Source organism: Microcaecilia unicolor, chromosome 10 (assembly GCF_901765095.1).
Source record: "Microcaecilia unicolor chromosome 10, aMicUni1.1, whole genome shotgun sequence".
Taxonomy (NCBI): domain Eukaryota; kingdom Metazoa; phylum Chordata; class Amphibia; order Gymnophiona; family Siphonopidae; genus Microcaecilia; species Microcaecilia unicolor.
The window spans coordinates 171,302,491-171,324,860 of NC_044040.1; the positions used below are offsets into that span (position 1 = coordinate 171,302,491).

Sequence of the window (22,370 nt, forward strand, 5' to 3'; positions counted from 1 at the left end):
ACAAAATAATCCGAGATCTCTTAGAGGGGCATAATCGAACGGCGCCAGCCATCTATATAGCCGGCACCGCAAACAGCGGTCCCGAATAGTATTATCAAAAAAGATGGCCGGCCATCTTTCGTTTCGATAATACGGTTTGGGCCGGCCAATTGTCAGAGATGGCCGGGTTTGAGATGGCCGGCATCGGTTTTCACCGATAATGGAAACCCAGGCCGGCCATCTCAAACCTGACCAAATCCAAGGCATTTGGTCATGGGAGGGGCCAGCGTTTGTAGTGCACTGGTCCCCTTCACATGCCAGGACACCAACCGGGCACCCTAGGGGGCACTGCAGTGGACTTAAAAAATTGCTCCCAGGTGCATACCTCCCTTACCTTGGGTGCTGAGCCCCCCAAATCCCCCCCAAAACCCACTCCCCCACAACTGTACACCATTACCATAGCCCTTAGAGGTGAAGGGGGCACCTACATGTGGGTACAGTGGGTTTTGGGGGGGGTTTGGAGGGATCAACACTTACCACCACAAGTGTAACAGGTAGGGGGGGGGGATGGGCCTGGGTCCACCTGCCTGAAGTGCACTGCACCCACTAAAAACTGCTCCAGGGACCTGCATACTGCTGTCATGGAGCTGGGTATGACATTTGAGGCTGGCATAGAGGCTGGCAAAAAAATGATTTTTAATTTTTTTGGCGGGGTGGGAGGGGGTTAGTGACCACTGGGAGAGTAAGGAGAGGTCATCCCCGATTCCCTCCGGTGGTCATCTACTCTGTTGGGGCACTTTTTTGAGACTTGGTCCTAAAAATAAATGGACCAAGTGAAGCCGGCAAAATGCTCCTCAGAGCCGGCCTTCTTTTTTCCATTACGCCCCCATACCGCCTTCCATACCCTGCCGAAATGCCCCCTAGAACTTTGGCTGGCCCTGCGACGGAAAGCAGTTGAAGCCGGTGAAAATCGGCTTTCGATTATACCGATTTCGCTGGCTACAGGAGATGGCCAGCCATCTCCTGATTTGTGTCGGAAGATGGTCGACCTTCTCGTTCGAAAATAAGCTGGTTAGTTACCAGATTATTTACCAAAGAACAGCCCCTAACCACTATCAAGAGAAACCCCCTATGGATTGAGGCAGAGTACCAACTTACGTTCCCTTGGGAACCACCTCAAAGCAAAACACCTTGAAGGATAAAATAACTGACTTTACTGATACAAAAAAAAAAAAAGATGTGCAACTTAAAGCCCAAAAACCCACGGTCCATGAGCAGCAAGATTCAATGAAAGGACTGAGTACAGCCAACAATAAAACCTTAGCCAAAACTCAAGAAGAAAGAGATTGAAGTGCAATCTGTGAAACTTCAGAGACCATCTACATTGAGAAGATTTTTCTGCTTTCTGTCTGGCCATTGCTGCTAAAGCACGGTGCACCAACAGAGAAAGCCTCATGCTCTTCAATAGAAGCCAAGCCCGCTAAGCTCTCAGCTTCAAACAGAAACTGTCTTGGGGAAAGCCACAAAATGAATAGCAAATTCTGGTTGAAAATCCTCACAAACCAAGTGGAAGAAAATCCAAGCTATATCGGGTATTGTCGAAGAAAGCATAATTTACCTCACTGTGAAGTCATAGCGCATAGCAGGCAGTATAAAAACCAAGTTCTCTTGAGGGCAGAGAAAGCAAATGTTTCCAAATACAAAAACCACACTGAAATACAAGCTTTCTCGGGGACTGCCAGAAAAGGCACAATTTGCCTCATACAGAAGCCACAATGCAGACCAGGCAGCATAAAACCCAAGGTCCACTGGAAAATACTAGATTATAATAGATTATTTGGCACTAGAGTATCAATGTTCCGCAGAAAATAGCATGATAGTAGAAATGTCTAGGCTTGTATTTCTGAACTAGGCTCTAAAAACTTTAAGGCTGTTTATAGTGATTCTGCATGCTGTTTTAGATTCTTTACTTTGTAATTTTTCAGGTTTTATTTCTTATCTGTTCATTACTTTTTATTCTTTAATTTTTTATAGCTCTATTTTGATTAAAATTTGTAATCTCGATTAATCACACAATTAAAGGTATATTTATTTATTTATTTTCGCTCCCCCCTGCATTTCCTTGTGATTCTGGGCAATGGAGGGTTTAGAGGCCCTTTTACTAAGCCACGTAGGCACCTACACGTACCCAATGCACGACAATTTGGAATTACTGCCTGGCTATCACATGACTCGGGCGATAATTTCATTTTTTATGCACATCCGACCACACGTGCCGGAAAATATTTTTATTTTCCGGCATGTGGGCAGTAATTGGCATTTGAGCACGTGTTGACCATTACCGCCCTGTTAATGCGTGAGACCTTACTGCTAAGTGAATGGGTGGTGGTAAGGTCTCAGACCCAAAATGGACATGCACCAATTTTCATTTTGCCGCATGTCCATTTTCGACCCCCCCCCCCCCCCCCAAAAAAAGGCCTTTTTTACACGTGTGCTGAAAAATGTATCTGTGCGTGTCCAAAACACGCTCCTATACTAGCCCAGGCCACTTTCAGCGCACCTTAGTAAAAGGACCCCCTAAGTGACTTGACAAGAATCACAAGGAGCTGTAGTGGGAACAAAAATAAATAAATAACATATCTTTACTTGCACAATTAATTGTGATTGAAAGTTTAATCAAACTACAGCCCTAGAAATTCCCCTTCATTCTTTTCACAAAATAGCAGCAGAGATAAGGAAAGGAGGAAAGAGATTTGGCACCACCAAATACCACCCCAGCTCTAAGCAAAGCCTCTGTAAAACCTTCAGCATTCTTCAAAGGAGCATAAACTTTCCAGGAAGTAACCCCCTGCTCTACTGACATGCTCAGAAGCTGTCTCAGAAGAACAGTCCAGGAGCTGCAAAGTCCATCATATGCTGGAGACAGAGAAATATTGAGCATACTGTGGCAGCACGATGCCATAAGGAGGTGAATCACACAGAACTACTTTGTTTCTCTGTTTCCACCACTGGTCAACAAACATAACCCACAGGTTCTGGACTGATCTGACATATTCTGCCCAAAGTCCATCCATGTGGATGCCCACCAGCAAGTACACGTCATCAAATCATTTTTATTTTTTAACATTTATTAGATTATTTATATACTACCATTCTGTGGTATAATCAAAGCAGTTCACAAATCATGGTGTGTATTTTTCTGCTAGTCAGTATTCTGTAAGAGGTCATGTAGTTGCCATATACGTGTGTAAATGATTAGAATATTGTCACTCATGTGCATTCCTGCCACCTAAATCTGGATAGCTCCTTAAAGATTTGCCTCCAAAATGTGTGATAATGATTTATAAAATCACTCGTCACGTGTTAAAGTATCCTGTTTAGAGACACTGCCTTCAAGACACACTATTTAATTGTTCAAAATCAGACCATGAAAGGATCCACATGGAACAGAAACAATTTCAGTGCTCTGTTATAAATGTTTCTCTTGCATACATAGCCTTATAAAACATGAAATGACCCATATAAGATAGAACAATTTAAATGTCTTAAATGTGATAAAAGTTTCACTAGGCAATCTCACTTGAGACAATATGAAAAGAACCATAGGAGTGAAGCCATTTAAATGTTTGAAGAGTGATAAAAGAGGTCAGATATTGCAACTGAATTTAGATGGCATGAAAGACAGGAATGATCATCTGGGAGATTACCATACTGATAGAAAGCTTGATACTAGAAAAACAGATAGTGTTAATAGAGGAAAATACAAGAACAGCATTGCAAATAGAAATGTCAACACCAAGTGACTATTCTTACTATGTATGGAGACAGAGACATTACCCAGAGAGGATCCATTTATTTGCACAACAGAAAAGGGCACATTAAAATATCTTAACTTGACAGAAAAGAAAAAGACTGAAACACAAGGCAATATCCCATCAAAAACATTCCAGTTCTCATATTTGACTATATTTTTCTAATCTCTAATCTCAAGTCAATATGAGCTTTTCAGAGCAAAAGTGGACCATGCCCACTTTTGCATTATTTCAGCTATATATAGTCAAATATGAGAACTGGAATGTTTTTGATGGGATATTGCCTTATGTTTCAGTCTTTTTCTTTTCTGTCAAGTTAAGATATTTTAATGTGCCCTTTTCTCTACATACATACAGATTAAAGCTAATTACGGCATTGCTTGTTTTTTTTTTTTACCGAAATGAATACCTCACAATTTATATGGCCACTATCTTCCACTGTAACAAAGTGGACTTGGCCCGCTTTTGTTCTCAGGGGCTGATCACGTTTTGAGGCTAAATTGTGCATTAAAAAAGCACTGAATTATTAAAATATCGGTGGCACAAAAAGTGTTGAACTCAAGACTCATCTTCTTTTAGACAAGCCCTCTTACAATAAAATTAATACTATTTTACATTTTAAAGAAATATATTGGCATTTCATACTCTACTGATCATGGTGCTTATTTTAGAAGTGCTATTCATGTTTTGGATGTCCATAAACCACCACTTAGATGTCTATCATGTATTGTCATCTATGTTCTGATTTTACAAAACCAGGATATGGATGTCTAAAACTGAAGAACATCCAAATTACTACTACTACTACTATTTAGCATTTCTATAGCGCTACAAGGCATACGCAGCGCTGCACAAACAGGGTATGGTTTGTGTGTGTTTTGGGTCGGGCTAGGGCAGGCCCAAAATATAAACACGGGGGAATGAACATCTATGTCCAAAAACTTGGACACTGGAGTTAAACCTTCTACTCTGGATGTCCAAGTTTCAGAAAAGTGCTCCCATTGAACAGTGCTCCAGTGGAGGAGTTAGGGGAGGTCACCTTCTTCATCCTTCAGTGGTTGGTATCTCCTCTCCCCATTCCCCAGATACAAAACTACTACTACTACTTAGCATTTCTATAGCGCTGCCAGGGTTATGCAGCGCTGTACAAGTTTAAACATGGGAAAGGACAGTCCCTGCTCAAGAGAGCTTACAATCTAAAGGTGACAAACTATGTAGTCAGTGTAGGTATCATGAATGGGAAGGATGGTTAGGTGCCAAAAGCAAGGGAGAAGAGATGGGCTTTGAGTAGGGACTTGAAAATGGGCAGGGAGGGCGCATGGCGTATGGGCTCGGGAAGTCTGTTCCAGGAAAGAGATAATGGACTCTGTGACAGCTTTGGGAGAAATAGACATTTATGTTTCTAAAATGGTTGATGTATTTGTTTATATTCCAGAACATAAATGTCTATACTGCCATTTCATAACACAGATGTTCAAATATTGCCACAGAGACATTTATATTCCTGTGCTGTCCTGTTGATATTTTGTACATCTATTTTTCTAAAATGGATGTTTATGCTGCACTTAACCAGCATATTTATTTCCATTTCATCATGTATTTTACAACAGGCTCTATGTTGGCAGATCCTGTTCTAAGATTCTAGCCCAACTTTGGATCTGACTTCGATGTCTAATTGCCAATTTGAATGTCCTTTCTAAAATGTTACTCAGTGGGTCAAAGTCATGATGCAAAGCCTAGAACTCTAACTTCCTTCAAGGTCACCAACTCTGGAAGGCACCCAATGCATCCATTATGAGTAATGAATCACGAAAGGTTGTGGCTGCTCGATATTTTCAAAACCTGTTTTGTGGAATTTGTTTTTGCCCTTGTTTTCTGACGTCTTAAGATATTTTACGCACCACTGACTTGCCAAAAGGTGTTTTTTTTTCATGAATTCTCTTTTTTATATTAGTAAACACCTTGTAGACGATTACTGCCCATTTCTATAGGTAGATAGCAAGCAGAATGCCTTAGATAAAAGTTGAGTTTCCAAATAAATCATTAAATCACATGTGATAATACCTTCTGAACACTGGCAGCTGAAACCAGCGAGGCTGGAAGAACAGGTACCTCCATTTTTGCATGGCTGTGAGATGCAGTGGTCAATTTTAAATTCACAATGCTCTCCAGTGAAACCTGCAAGAAAGGCACATTCTGTACATTAAAATAAATTCTCTATTCCATTTTACTGTGTATGTCAATAGAACAAACTGATTTATTTATTTAAATATGAGAAAAAAAATTAAACTGAAAATGTTTTCTTGCAAAAGTATTCTGTATTTCACTAGAATTCTTTGCCTTTATAAGCAACTTCTTTTATTAACAACTAGAAAAAAAAGCCCGTTTCTGACACATATGAAACGGGCGCTAGCAAAGTTGTCCTCGGAGTGTATATGTTTGTGAGAGTGTATGTGAGAGTGAGTGTGTGTGAGAGAGAGAGAGAGAGTGAAAGTGCGAGTGTGTGTGTGAGAGAGAGAGAGTCTGGGTGTGAGTGTGTCTATGAGAGAGTGTATGTGTGAGAATGAGAGTGTGTGCAAGTGCATATGTGAGACACAGTGTGATTGTGATTGTGTTTCAAACAGATTCAGTGTGTGCATGAGAGAGAGTGTGTGTGATACTCTGATGCTCTGTGAGACTGATTGTATGAAACCAAGCGAGTGTGTGAGTGATTGTGTGACACAAAGAGTGAATGTGATACACTGTGAGACATAGAGTGTGTGAGAGAGAGAGACAGAAAGACATTGTCTGTGAGAGAGAGAGTGTGTGAGAGAGTGTGTGTGTGACAGAGATACCACCCTCCCTCTCTCTCTCTGTTGTCAGGCCCACCCCTCTATCTTTCTGGTGTTTGAGATTCCCGCCACTGCACCCAAGCAATTGGTATGCGAGATTGAGTGTGTGGGGGGGGGGGGGGGTAGGGGGGGTTCAGGAAGCGTTGCCAGATGAGATACTGAGTGAGTGTGTGTGTGTGTGTGTATGGGGTTTTAGGAAGTGCTACCAGATGAGAGAGAGTGTGTGTGTGTGTGTTTGGGGGTGTGTGTTGGGGTGTCAGTTTTGAAGAAGAGGGGTGTGAGGGGGGTGGTTCAGGAAGTGCTGCCAGATGAGTGAGTGAGTGTGTGTGTGGGGGTGGGTGGGTGGTTTATCAAGCACTGTCAGATGAGTGTGTGTGTGTTTGGGACGTGGGTTCAGGAAGCACTTGCAGAAGAGAGAGTGAGTGTGTGTGGGGGGGGGAGGGTTGAGTTAGCGGGGCCAAATGATAGTGAGTGAGTAGGTGGGGGTGGGGTTTTTAGGAACGGCTGCCAGATTAGTAAGTGAGTGTGTGTGTGGGTGGGGCAGGGGGTTCAGGAAGCGCTGCCAGATGAGAGAGAGTGAGTTTGTGTACGGGGTTTCAGGATGTGCTACCAGATGTGAGAGAGTGGTTTGGGGGGGGGGGGGGGGTTCAGGAAGCGCTGCCTGAGTGAGAGAGAGTGTGTGTGTGTGTGTGTGTATGTGTTGGAGGGGTGTGGGTGTGTGTGTGTTAGGGTTTTCAGCAGGGAAGAAGAGGGGTGTGGGGGTGGGGTATGGAAGCGCTGGCAGTTGAGTGAGTGAGTGTGTGTGTGATGGTGGGTTAATTGTGCGTTTCCACATGAGAGTGAGTGTGTGTGTGTGGTGGGGTTCAGGAAGCACTGCCAGATGAGAGAGTGTGTGTGTGTGTTGGAGGGGGGGGGGTTCAGGAAGTGTTGCAAAATGAGAGTATGAATGTGGGGGGGGGGCAGGGGTTTCAGTAATTGCTGCCAGATGAGAGAGTGAGTGAGTATGTGTGTGTGTTTTTTTTTGGGGGGGGGGTTGCCAGATGTGTGAGTGAGTGTGTGTGGGGGGGCATGGATTCCAGGAAGCGTTGCCAGATGAGAGTGTGTGTGTGTGTGGGGGGGGGGGGGCGTTGAGGAAGTGTGGCCAAATGAGAGTGAGTAAGTGTGTGTGGGGGGGGGGGGCAGGAACGGCTGCTAGTTGAGTGAGTGAGTGTGTGTAGGCGGGGGGGGGCAGGGTTTTCTGTAAGCGCTGGCAGATGAGAGAGTGAGTGTGTGTGTGGTGGTGGGGGATTTGCCAGATGCGTGAGTGGGTGGGGGCAGGGATTTCAGGAAGTGCTGCCAGATGAGAGAGTGAGTGTGTGTGTGTGTTGTGGGGGGTGCGTTGATGAACTGTGGCCAATTGATAGTGAGTAAGGTTTTTTTTTTTTTGGGTGGTGTTTTCTAGAACTGCTGCCAGATGAGTGTTTGATTGTGTGTGGGGTGTAGGGGCTGGGGTTTCATGTAGCGCTGCCAGTTGTGAGAGTGTGTGTTTGTTTTATATTTCATTTTGTGGGCGGGTGATTGTATTGTGCTGAAGATCGAAGGAAGCGGAGGCTGCTTTTTGGGGTTGTTTATTTTGTGCTGTCTGCGCTTCCTCCGCGTGATGGATCCGCCGCCACGCGTTGCCCCCCCCCCTCTCGCCGCCATCCCACCCTACCGTGTCGTAGTTTTGCTGTTGGGGGACCCAAAATCCCACCAGCATAGGTGTTTGTCCTGTACTGTGCTGATTCCCGCTTGATCTTCAGCATTGCTAGCCTGTGCAGGGCAGGGTTATGTGCGTCTGACGTCCTGCACGTGCAGGACGTCAGACGCACAGAAGCCCTGCCTGCAGAGGCTAGTAATGCTGAAGATCACGCCGGAGTCTGAATTCATGTCGTTTTTTTGCGGGGTTTCTGGTTCCCGGCGGCAAAGCTACGCGTCGGTGGGTGGGTAGGGGTGGGGGTGGGCGTTGCTTTATGTGGATTTGTTTGCGAGTTTTTTTTTTGCGAGTTTTTTTTTCCAGGATTTTCGTTGGTGGCTTGGGGGGGGGGTGGGTGGCGCGTTGTTGGTTGTTGCACCAGCAACATGTGTAAGGGGGGGGTTGTTTTATGGGGTTTGTCGTGGGTGGCTTTGTGGGTGGTGGCGGTGCGGGGGTGGGTGTTTCACATCCTGGGGGAGGAGTAGGGAAACATGCTCCGCGTGTTTCCCTACTGCTCCCCCTACTTGGTTTTGTTTTTTTTGTTGAGTTTTACTTTTTTCATACGCTCCCTGAAAGTTCTTGTTGCCAAGGTTCTGAACTCAGAGCAGAATGTTAAAGGGTTTTTGACGTCATTACGTTTTACGCGAGGGCAGGGCACAGAGTCATAGTGGGATGGCTTCACCACCATGAAGTTACGAACCCTTTATCGTTGTGCTGTGAGTTCAGAACCTTTGTCCTCAGAACGTTCAGGGTGCGTTTTATTATAGTAGATAATGTGATTCAAATGGCTGAATTTAAAAAAATGGCCACTGTTTTAGTTTAGTGGCAGCATCAGTCTAGACCAGGGGTAGGCAACTCCGGTCCTCGAGAGCCGCAGGCAGGTCAGGTTTTCAGGATATCCACAATGAATATTCATGAGATAGATTTGCATACCATGGAGGCAGTGCTTGCAAATCTATCTCCTGCATATTCATTGTCGATATCCTGAAAACCTGACCTGCCTGCGGCTCTCGAGGACCGGAGTTGCCTACCCCTGATCTAGACCAGGAGTTCTCAACCCAGTCCTTGGGCCACACCAAGCCAGTATGGTTTTGAAGATATCCATAATGAATATGCATGAGATATTTCTATGCACTGCCTCAATTATATCTCATGCATATTCATTATGGGTATCTTGAAAACCAGACTGGCTTGGTATGTTCCGTTGAGAACCCTTGGTCTAGACGTAGTCTGCCTGATATTTAGCACTATTTAACTGGTCAGAATGGATGCTGACCGGTTAAGTAGCACTTAACTGGCTATCCGCTGATATTCAGTGGGGGATAACTGGCTATCCTCCACTGAATATCCGCGGTGGCGGATAACCGATTATATCATGTGATATAACCAGCTATCCGCCTATTTTTAAACCGAGTTTGGCGGTCATATTTGGCCACATCAAACCCTGGTATATCTTTGGTCGGTTTAAAGATAACCAGATATGTCTGACAAAGGTGGTTATCTTTAAACCGGCCATAAAAAAACCCCACAGATATTCAATGCCAGTCACTGGAAACAGCCCGGCATTGAATATCCGGGTTCAGCACAGACCACGAGAGACAGCCCGGATATCTTCTGCAGTCTGAATATCGGGGCCAATGATGCATATGAGATGATTGCATTAGCTTCTTTCCCGTAGGCAATAGAAAAATCATTTGGCATAAATAATTTCATCTTGAACTTGAGCCCTAACATCTGAAGAAGTTTTGAAAATGGCAAGATCTCTTTAAAACAATTGTAGTTACATGCCCTTTTTTCCTCCTCAGGCAGGAGTGGAAATGATAAGGAGAAATACATCTATTGTCAACTTGCTTCCAGCGCGTCCTACAAGGATAGTGAATGGAAGATATTGCTAAAGATATTCATGTCTATTTTTTTGAAACTGCACTTAAGCAGCGATAAATGCTTTCCCTAGGAGCCAAAGTAGGATAGTACAACCTTCACAACTAATATCAGAGACCTTTAGCATGCTGATTATCTATCCTATGCTGCAGGGGTTGGGGAGAGATTATTTACATAAAATTATACACATACCAGCCAATCTACTATAATAAAACTCACCCTCAACGTTCTGAAGACAACGTTCTGAAGTCACTCAGTCACTCCCTGAAGGGTTCATGGATTCATGGTGGTGAAGCCACAACACTGACCATGTCTCTCTGCCCCGCCCTCGCATGACGGACCAATCAGAAAAAACACCCTCAACATTCTGAAACACAAAGGACCATCACAACACCGTTCCCAGGCAACACTAGGCAACGTAAGACGGACCAATCAGAGGAAACTACGTGACAATAAGGGAGGAGCATTCCCCAGCAAAATGGCTCATTATCTGTGCAGCACGGAGAGCACAGAACCACCGCTGGAACGAGAGAAGAATATTCCTGCTGTGGGTATGTGCAAAAATAGACTGGGGGGGGGAGGGGGAGAAATTTTTAAATGCCTAATGCCAGTACTGAAGAGTGCCAGAGGGCCTATAGCACAGACTATATTTGGGATTCCTTGACATGGAGTCAGAGGAGCCGGAAAACAACGTGCCCGTCACCATCTGGGACGTGGGCGAACAGGACAAGCTGCGGCCCAGCTGGAAGGATTACCCGCGACCCAGCCAGCAGCAAACAGTGACCAAGGACAGCACAGCACATCCCCCAAAAAAAGACACACATCAACAACCTGCACACACACCGCACCCTCACACACACACACACACACACAAAATAACTCTGTGACCCATACACACACACACAAAAAAGCCACATGCTAGCGCCCGTTTCATTGGTTTCGGAAACGGGCCTTTTTTACTAGTATTCTATAAATTGGTGTGTCGCTTCGTGACATGTCCGTGTATTGCCCATGCTCTGCCAAGTATAAGCCTACTACTACTACTATTTAGCATTTCTATAGCGCTACAAGGCATACGCAGCGCTGCACAAACATAGAAGAAAGACAGTCCCTGCTCAAAGAGCTTACAATCTAATAGACAAAAAATAAAGTAAGCAAATCAAATCAATTATTTTGTACAGGAAGGAGGAGGGTAGGTGGAGGCAAGAGGTTACAAGTGGTTACGAGTCAAAAGCAATGTTAAAGAGGTGGGCTTTCAGTCTAGATTTAAAGGTGGCCAAGGAAGGGGCAAGACGTAGGGGCTCAGGAAATTTATTCCAGGCGTAGGGTGCAGCGAGACAGAAGGCGCGAAGTCTGGAGTTGGCAGTAGTGGAGAAGGGAACAGATAAGAAGGATTTATCCATGGAGCGGAGTGCACGGGAAGGGGTGTAGGGAAGGACGAGTGTGGAGAGATACTGGGGAGCAGCAGAGTGAGTACATTTATAGGTTAGTAGAAGAAGTTTGAACAGGATGCGAAAATGGATAGGGAGCCAGTGAAGCGACTTGAGGAGAGGGGTAGTATGAGTAAAGCGACCCTGGCGGAAGACGAGACGGGCAGCAGAGTTTTGAATTGATTGGAGAGGGGAGAGGTGACTAAGTGGGAGGCCAGCAAGAAGCAGATTGCAGTAGTCTAAACGAGAGGTGACAAGGGTGTGGATGAGGGTTTTGGTAGAGTGCTCGGAAAGAAAGGGGCGGATTTTACGAATGTTGTAAAGAAAGAAACGACAGGTCTTGGCGGTCTGCTGGATGTGAGCAGAGAAGGAGAGAGAAGAGTCAAAGATGACCCCAAGGTTTCGAGCCGAGGAGACAGGGAGAATGAGAAAGCCATCAACAGAAATAGAAAACGGGGGGAGTGGGGAGGTGGGTTTGGGGGAAAAAATGAGAAGTTCGGTTTTGGTCATGTTTAATTTCAGGTGGCATTGAGACATCCAGACAGCAATGTCAGACAAGCCGCCTTGCAGTTATGCATGAAGCAGCTTGGTAGACACATCATACAACAGTGCTATATTAATCTATAACATACATGAATGCCTGGTGCTTAATATTAGATGACAAGTTATAGAACTGCCCTTTTAGTATTTTAGCCTCAGAGATTAATGCAGTATCTGGTGGCAATGATGTATGTGTCAATGTATACACACAAGAACAAATATCTGCAAGAATATACAGTACATAGCAGAACAGCTAACATGACTCAAGAATCAGTGGACAATGCTCCTGATAATAAAACAGTTTATTAAAGGATGAACGAGACTCGACAGAGCTGTGTTTCGACCAACTAGGCCTGCATCAGGAGTCTCTTGTATTAAATAAAATCATCCACTTGAAATATTTGTCGTTGTTAATGTAAAAAAAAACAAGTCATGTGCTCCGTGCGCCGAAATAGAACAAAGGCTTTTGCAAGCAATAAAACTTCGAGAGCAAGAGTTTTTCCAGTTTCAAACTATGAGCTCACTCTCAAAGTTTTACTGCTTGCAAAAGCCTTTGTTCTATTTCAGCACACGGAGTGCATGACTTGTGTTAGACTGCTGCTCCTCTCCGGCCGTCTGCCCTCTAGTTGCACCTCTCCGTGCTGTCTGCAAGCCAGCCGCACCTCTCCGTGCTGTCTGCAACCCAGCCGCACCAATGTCAGACTGCTGCTCCTCTCCGGCCGTCTGCCCTCTAGTTGCACCTCTCCGTGCTGCCTGCAAGCCAGCCGCACCTCTCCGTGCTGTCTGCAGCCCAGCCGCACCAATATCAGACTGCCGCTCCTCTCCGAGCTGTCTGCGCTCGAGTTGCACCTCTCCGTGCTGGCTGCAATCCTTGTAAGTTATGCCAACCTCCCTCAGGTTAACTCAGTTGCGTTCTCTCCAGCCAGTAGCCCACCCCCTTGTTCAACCCCTACTGGCTACTGGCAAGTATACGTCTCCGGGTGGAGTCCCCCTCCTTGTAGTCTAGCCGCCTAGATTCTTTCCAGTCCGGCTATTAAGTCCCCCCACCCAGGCCTCCGGACCGGGCCCTGTTCCTGGCACAGGCCCCTTTCTTTAGAACCTCTAGTCAGAATCAAATGCTTATCCCACAGTTCAGCTTTTCTCAAGCAGTACTATAAAGTTCCAAAGTTTCCCCTATGGTATGAATTCCTCTAGGTTTAGTACTTTCTACTGGCTACACCTAGAGACCCACCTCCCTCATTTGTCAGCACTAACTCCTGACAACCACCCACTGGGTTAAGGAATTCATACCTTTTGTTATCCAGTACACACAGCACTCTTTCTCCTCCTCCTCTGGCCCTGAGCAAAGGCTGAGATATCCATTTCCTCTGATTCCACTCCCCCTTCCCCCCCTTGCCAATCCATCTGCTCCACCACTCCCCTCTCCCACAGGTGTTCCCCATCCCCTTCCTCTGACTTCATCTCCCAATCAACCCCCTCCCCCTTTTCCCCCTGAGAGGACTTCTCCTCCCTCTCCTGTTTCCTGCTCAGCTCGGGCTTCTGGGACTTGTAGTTCTTATAGCCCCACTCTTTCTTCTTTTGATCCCCGGTGGGCACAGGTAGTCCTTTCCTCCCCCACCCCTCCGGTTTGCCACCCCCTTTCTCACACTTGTTGTTTTTATACATTAACGACAACAAATATTTCAAGTGGATGATTTTATTTAATACAAGAGACTCCTGATGCAGGCCTATTCGGCTGAAACACAGCTGTATCGAGTCTCGTTCATCCTTTAATAAACTGCTTTATTATCTGGAGCGTCGTCCATCAATAATGTATGTGTGCCACAGGGGTAACATCATTCCCTGGTAGCAGTGTGATGTATAATGTGGGAGTACCATGGAAGAAGACAATAAAATGAGATGCCATGTAATAGTGCGAAAACCCCTCTATTTATGCTTCTTTTCTGCTATAATGTTGGACTGGGATGAACACAAATGTTTAGATTTTATTTTAGTTACATTTGTACCCCGCACTTTCCCACTCATGGCAGGCTCAATGCGGCTTACATATACAGGTACTTATTTGTACCTGGGGCAATGGAGGGTTAAGTGACTTGCCCAGAGTCACAAGGAGCTGTGCTTGAAGTGGGAATCAAACTCAGTTCCTCAGTTCCCCAGGACCAGAGTCCACCACCCTAACCACTAGGCCACTCCTCCACAATAATAAATCAATGCATCAAATAGATATTTTAGAAAGTTGCTAAGATGAGCTTAAAAAGTTTAACTAAGACTTTACCTGCGTATAATAAATGTAAAGCGCTTTGGTTGTACCACACAAAAGCAATATATCAAACCTTTACACCTTTCAATCTGTATCTTATAATTAATGGGGAGACAATGGAAGGCAAAAAGCAATGGGGTCACATGATCAAATTTCTACATTGAGAAAGCGAATGCTACATACCTGTAGAAGGTATTCTCCGAGGACAGCAGGCTGATTGTTCTCACTGATGGGTGACGTCCACGGCAGCCCCTCCAATCGGAAACTTCACTAGCAAAGTCCTTTGCTAGCCCTCGCGCGCCCGCGCGCACCGCGCATGCGCGGCCGTCTTCCCGCCCGAAACCGGCTCGAGCCGGCCAGTCCAGTATGTAGCAAGACAATACACTTCAAGGGAAGACACAACTCCAAAGGGGAGGCGGGCGGGTTTGTGAGAACAATCAGCCTGCTGTCCTCGGAGAATACCTTCTACAGGTATGTAGCATTCGCTTTCTCCGAGGACAAGCAGGCTGCTTGTTCTCACTGATGGGGTATCCCTAGCCCCCAGGCTCACTCAAAACAACAACATTGGTCAATTGGGCCTCGCAACGGCGAGGACATAACTGAGATTGACCTAAAAAATTTACCAACTAACTGAGAGTGTAGCCTGGAACAGAACAAACAGGGCCCTCGGGGGGTGGAGTTGGATCCTAAAGCCCAAACAGGTTCTGAAGAACTGACTGCCCGAACCGACTGTCACGTCGGGTATCCTGCTGCAGGCAGTAATGAGATGTGAATGTGTGGACAGATGACCACGTCGCAGCTTTGCAAATTTCCTCCATGGTGGCTGACTTCAAGTGGGCTACCGACGCTGCCATGGCTCTAACATTATGAGCCGTGACATGACCCTCAAGAGCCAGCCCAGCCTGGGCGTAAGTGAAGGAAATGCAATCTGCTAGCCAATTGGATATGGTGCGTTTCCCTACAGCCACTCCCCTCTTGTTGGGATCAAAAGAAACAAACAATTGGGCGGACTGTCTGTGGGGCTGTGTCCGCTCCAGATAGAAGGCCAATGCTCTCTTGCAGTCCAATGTGTGCAGCTGACGTTCAGCAGGGCAGGAATGAGGACGGGGAAAGAATGTTGGCAAGACAATTGACTGGTTCAGATGGAACTCCGACACAACCTTTGGCAGAAACTTAGGGTGAGTGCGGAGGACTACTCTGTTGTGATGAAATTTGGTGTAAGGGGCCTGGGCTACCAGGGCCTGAAGCTCACTGACTCTACGAGCCGAGGTAACTGCCACCAAGAAAATGACCTTCCAGGTCAAGTACTTCGGATGGCAGGAATTCAGTGGCTCGAAAGGAGGTTTCATCAGCTGGGTGAGAACGACATTGAGATCCCATGACACTGTAGGAGGCTTGACAGGGGGCTTTGACAAAAGCAAACCTCTCATGAAGCGAACAACTAAAGGCTGTCCTGAGATCGGCTTACCTTCCACTTGGTAATGGTATGCACTGATTGCACTAAGGTGAACCCTTACGGAGTTGGTCTTCAGACCAGACTCAGACAAGTGGAGAAGGTATTCAAGCAGGGTCTGTGTAGGACAAGAGCGAGGATCTAGGGCCTTGCTGTCACACCAGACGGCAAACCTCCTCCAATGAAAGAAGTAACTTCTCTTAGTGGAGTCTTTCCTGGAAGCAAGCAAGATGCGGGAGACACCCTCTGGCAGACCCAAAGAGGCAAAGTCTACGCCCTCAACATCCAGGCCGTGAGAGCCAGGGACTGGAGGTTGGGATGCAGAAGAGCCCCTTCGTCCTGCGTGATGAGGGTCGGAAAACACTCCAATCTCCACGGTTCTTCGGAGGATAACTCCAGAAGAAGAGGGAACCAGATCTGACGCGGCCAAAAGGGAGCAATCAGAATCATGGTGCCTCGGTCTTGCTTGAGTTTCAACAAAGTCTTCCCCACCAGAGGAATGGGAGGATAAGCATACAGCAGACCTTCCCCCCAATCCAGGAGGAAGGCATCCGACGCCAGTCTGCCGTGGGCCTGAAGCCTGGAACAGAACTGAGGGACCTTGTGGTTCACTTGAGATGCGAAGAGATCCACCAGGGGGGTGCCCCACGCCTGGAAGATCTGTCGCACCACACGGGAATTGAGCGACCACTCGTGAGGTTGCATAATCCTGCTCAACCTGTCGGCCAGACTGTTGTTTACGCCTGCCAGATATGTGGCTTGGAGCACCATGCCTTGACGGCGAGCCCAGAGCCACATGCTGACGGCTTCCTGACACAGGGGGCGAGATCCGGTGCCCCCCTGCTTGTTGACATAGTACATGGCAACCTGATTGTCTGTCTGAATTTGAATAATTTGGTGGGACAGCCGATCTCTGAAAGCCTTCAGAGCGTTCCAGATCGCTCGCAACTCCAGAAGATTGATCTGTAGATCGCTTTCTTGGAGGGACCACCTTCCTTGGGTGTGAAGCCCATCGACATGAGCTCCCCATCCCAGGAGAGACGCATCCATGGTCAGCACTTTTTGAGGCTGAGGAATTTGGAAGGGACGTCCCAGAGTCAAATTGGAGCAAATCGTCCACCAATACAGGGATTCGAGAAAACTCGTGGACAGGTGGATCACGTCCTCTAGACCCCCGGCGGCCTGATACCACTGGGAGGCTAGGGTCCATTGAGCAGATCTCATGTGAAGGCGGGCCATGGGAGTCACATGAACTGTGGAAGCCATGTGGCCCAGCAATCTCAACATCTGCCGAGCTGTGATCTGCTGGGACGCTCGCACCCGCGAGACGAGGGACAACAAGTTGTTGGCCCTCGCCTCTGGGAGATAGGCGCGAGCCGTCCGAGAATCCAGCAGGGCTCCGATGAATTCGAGTTTCTGCACTGGGAGAAGATGGGACTTTGGGTAATTTATCACAAACCCCAGTAGCTCCAGGAGGCGAATAGTCATCTGCATGGACTGCAGGGCTCCTGCCTCGGATGTGTTCTTCACCAGCCAATCGTCGAGATATGGGAACACGTGCACCCCCAGCCTGCGAAGCGCCGCTGCTACCACAGCTAGGCACTTTGTGAACACCCTGGGCGCAGAGGCGAGCCCAAAGGGTAGCACACAGTACTGGAAGTGGCGTGCGCCCAGCTGAAATCGCAGATACTGTCTGTGAGCTGGCAGTATCGGGATGTGTGTGTAGGCATCCTTCAAGTCCAGAGAGCATAGCCAATCGTTTTGCTGAATCATGGGGAGAAGGGTGCCCAGGGAAAGCATCCTGAACTTTTCTTTTACGAGATATTTGTTCAGGGCCCTTAGGTCTAGGATGGGACGCATCCCCCCTGTTTTCTTTTCCACAAGGAAGTACCTGGAATAGAACCCCAGCCCTTCTTGCCCGGATGGCACGGGCTCGACCGCATTGGCGCTGAGAAGGGCGGAGAGTTCCTCTGCAAGTACCTGCTTGTGCTGGAAGCTGTAGGACTGAGCTCCCGGTGGACAATTTGGAGGTTGTGAGGCCAAATTGAGGGTGTATCCTTGCCGGACTATTTGGAGAACCCACTGATCGGAGGTTATGAGAGGCCACCTTTGGTGAAAAGCTTTCAACCTCCCTCCGACAGGCAGGTCGCCCGGCACTGACACTTGGATGTCGGCTATGCTCTGCTGGAGCCAGTCAAAAGCTCGCCCCTTGCTTTTGCTGGGGAGCCGCGGGGCCTTGCTGATTCGCACGCTGCTGACGAGAGCGAGCGCGCTGGGGCTTAGCCTGGGCCGCAGGCTGTCGGGAAGGAGGATTGTACCTACGCTTGCCAGAAGTATAGGGAACAGTCTTCCTTCCCCCGAAAAATCGTCTACCTGTAGAGGTAGAAGCTGAAGGCTGCCGGCGGGCGAACTTGTCGAATGCGGTGTCCCGCTGGTGGAGAGACTCTACCACCTGCTCGACTTTTTCGCCAAAAATGTTATCCGCACGGCAAGGCGAGTCCGCAATCCGCTGCTGGATTCTATTCTCCAGGTCGGCGGCACGCAGCCATGAGAGCCTGCGCATCACCACACCTTGAGCAGCGGCCCTGGACGCAACATCAAAAGTGTCATAAACTCCTCTGGCCAGGAATTTTCTGCACGCCTTCAGCTGCCTGACCACCTCCTGAAAAGGCTTGGCTTGCTCAGGGGGAAGAGCATCAACCAAGCCCGCCAACTGCCGCACATTATTCCGCATGTGTATGCTCGTGTAGAGCTGGTAAGACTGGATCTTGGACACGAGCATAGAGGAATGGTAGGCCTTCCTCCCAAAGGAGTCTAAGGTTCTAGCGTCCTTGCCCGGGGGCGCCGAAGCATGTTCCCTAGAACTCTTAGCCTTCTTTAGGGCCAAATCCACAACTCCAGAGTCATGAGGCAACTGAGTGCGCATCAGCTCTGGGTCCCCATGGATCCGGTACTGGGACTCGATCTTCTTGGGAATGTGGGGATTAGTTAATGGCTTGGTCCAGTTCGCAAGCAATGTCTTCTTCAGGACATGGTGCAAGGGAACAGTGGACGCTTCCTTAGGTGGAGAAGGATAGTCCAGGAGCTCAAACATTTCAGCCCTGGGCTCGTCCTCCACAACCACCGGGAAGGGGATGGCCGTAGACATCTCCCGGACAAAGGAGGCAAAAGACAGACTCTCGGGAGGAGAAAGCTGTCTCTCAGGAGAGGGAGTGGGAGCAGACGGAAGACCCTCAGACTCCTCGTCAGAGAAATATCTGGGATCTTCCTCTTCCTCCCACGAGGCCTCACCCTCGGTGTCAGACACAAGTTCACGGACCTGTGTCTGCAACCTCGCCCTGCTCGACTCCGTGGAACCCCGTCCACGATGGGGGCGTCGAGAGGTAGACTCCCTCGCCCGCATCGGCGAAGCTCCCTCCGCCGACGTAGTCGGGGAGCCTTCCTGGGAGGTGGCCGCGGTCGGTACCGGCACGCGGTACCGACGTCGGGGACCTCAACCTGGGCGATGGGCCAGCCGGCGCCACGCTCGACGGTACCGGTTGGCGCAAGCACCGCCGGTACCGGAGGGGTAGGGCGCAACAGCTCTCCCAGAATCTCTGGGAGAACGGCCCGGAGGCTCTCGTTTAGAGCGGCTGCAGAGAAAGGCTGAGAGGTCGATGCAGGCGTCGACGTCAGTACCTGTTCCGGGCGTGGAGGCTGTTCCGGGCTGTCCAGAGCGGAGCGCATCGACACCTCCTGAACAGAGGGTGAGCGGTCCTCTCGGTGCCGATGCCTGCTGGGTGCCGAATCCCTCGGCGACCCAGAGCTCTCGGTGCCGACACGGGGAGGAGACCGGTGTCGATGCTTCTTCGATTTCTTCCGAAGCATGTCACCGGAGCTCCCCGGCACCGACGAGGAGGACGTCGAATCCATCCGTCGCTTCCTCGGGGCCGAGACTGAAGAAGGTCGATCTCGGGGGGGCTGTACCGCAGGAGCCCTCAGGGTAGGCGGAGACCCACCCGAGGGCTCACCGCCACCAGCAGGGGAATGGACAGCCCTCACCTGCACTCCACCCGATGCACCACCGTCCGACGACATCAGCAGACGAGGTCCTGGTACCACCGACGTCGATGCAGCTATCCGATGTCTCGGCGCCGATGCAGAGGCCCGATGCCTCGATGCACTCGATGCAGGGGCGGCCGAGGAAGATGGTCTGGACGCTGACGACGTCGATGCACTCGAAGATCCCGGTGCCGATGCCGACGAAGAGCCCGAGAACAACACGTTCCACTGGGCTAGTCTCGCTACCTGAGTCCGCCTTTGAAGCAGGGAACACAGACTGCAGTTCTGAGGGCGGTGCTCGGCCCCCAGACACTGAAGACACGACGAGTGTCGATCAGTGAGCGAGATAACCCGGGCGCACTGGGTGCACTTCTTGAAGCCGCTGGAAGGCTTCGATGTCATGGGCGGAAAAATCACGCCGGCGAAATCAAAAGCCGAAATGGCGAAATTTGAAGCACCAAATTTAGAGGGAGAAAAATCTCGACCGAGGCCGAAAAGAGGCCTACCCCGACGACGAAAGAAAACTTACCGGGGCAAAAAAGCTGGAAGTACGGGGAGGATTTACACGAAACCCGGCGGGGGGTTTCCGGAGCACTTCCCGACTAGGACAAAGCTTTCCCGAAGGAAAAAAACACGTTCAAAACAAATTGGACGCGCGAGGTCGACTTTCCGGGGCTCGACACGGCGAAAACACGACCGTACCGAGTGCGGACAAAAGAAGACTGGCCGGCTCGAGCCGGTTTCGGGCGGGAAGACGGCCGCGCATGCGCGGTGCGCGCGGGCGCGCGAGGGCTAGCAAAGGACTTTGCTAGTGAAGTTTCCGATTGGAGGGGCTGCCGTGGACGTCACCCATCAGTGAGAACAAGCAGCCTGCTTGTCCTCGGAGAATATTAGTTTCACAGAGGCACTCTTTTAGTTGTAATCATTTTAAAAAGATGTTAGACATGCCTGAAAAGGGCGCTCACATCATCTTAGTGACTCAACACTAATGTGTGGAGTAGTAGTTGCATATCCTTGAACTCTAAGAAAGGATGCAGTACTCAAAATTTTATACAGAAAAAAACATTAACTTTTCATCAGCCCATTAACATGATCTTTGAAATTTAAAGATTAGTCTAAAGTGATACCCAAAATGGTTAACTTTGTCTTTGAGGAGGCTTAGCGCTCTCATAATGGAAGGTGCCAATGCTGAGGGCAGTCTTTTCTAACTAAGCCAGATAGCTTCTGACTTTAGGAGGCTGAGCTTCAGGCTATGAGAGCCACTTGGCAAACAGCATTCGGGCAGCTGTTTAAATCTCCTAAATCAGATGCCATCAGAAAGTCGGGATAAGTGACAAATTAGACGTCATCCTTATATTAGCTACTAATATCAAAACTTTATCAATGTGATTAATAAATCAAAAAAATATTAATAAGAATAGCCAGAATGGATCCCCAGATGAATGAGAAATGATGTTTGGACATAGCATTGTCCTATTCTAAGATTAAACACCGATGAGACTAAACTGATTTTAACCAATCTACATCTGGAGGCCAATATCCTATAATTGATGAATGAGAAGCTGATGATCAAGAAGATTGAACAGGCATTCATGTCTAAAAAAAAACCCCACCCAAGAATGACATCTCTGCCCTGATCTAAACTGATAGCAATCTTAGGATACGTGCCTGATATGAGACATTTAAGTAACCATGCTATGTATAACCATTGGACACAAGTGGAGACAGAGTGCGGCCAGTCACTTAATATCTCTCATCTTAAAAGCATTCTGGTTCTTGACACAAACAGGCAGAAGTGGTATGTCCTGCTGAGCGATCCAACATACAATATTCAGCGGCACTTAACCAGTTAGTGCTGCTGAATATTGCTGCTAACCGGCCATCTCCTAACTGGTTAGGTTAGGGGTGGCCGGGGACAAAGCGTCTACTTAGCTGGCAAGTGGTGATTTTCAGTCCACTAACCAGTGAAGTAACCATATATAGAGTTAGGACAGCAAAAAGGCCATCCTAATTTTGGGGTCCTTTTACTAAGCTGTGGGAAAAAGGGCCCTGCAGCGGGTAAAAAGCCCAAAAAATGGCCATGTGGTATGATAACTCTTACCGCATGGCCATGCAACAGGGAGCACTTACTACCACCCATTAAGGTGGCAGTAAAGGCTCCTGCGGTAATTGGGCAGTGCGTAGCAATGCCCAATTACCTCCAAGTTAGCCCTGCGCTAGAAAATAACATTTTTTCCAGCACACCGGAAATGGCGCACACTCTAGCTGGAAATACCACCAGCGGCCATGTTGGGCAAGCAGTAGTTCTAATTTACTGTGTGGTAAGCCCACGTTGGGCTTACTGACGCTTTGTAAAAGGGACCCTTTATGCGGTAAATTTAACCAAACACCAGTTTGGTACCAGGATAACTTACAGATGACTGGTGATA

General features: G+C 48.1%; 1 protein-coding gene across 1 annotated transcript in view; it reads right to left on the bottom strand.

The window, feature by feature from the left end:
- Window positions 1-22,370, bottom strand: part of DNER (delta/notch like EGF repeat containing) — a 347,962-nt gene that overhangs the window by 75,010 nt on the left and 250,582 nt on the right. The window contains exon 7 of the mRNA XM_030216224.1: window positions 5,856-5,969. Coding sequence (XP_030072084.1) covers window positions 5,856-5,969 — 114 coding nt within the window. The remainder of the gene's footprint in view (window positions 1-5,855; window positions 5,970-22,370) is intronic.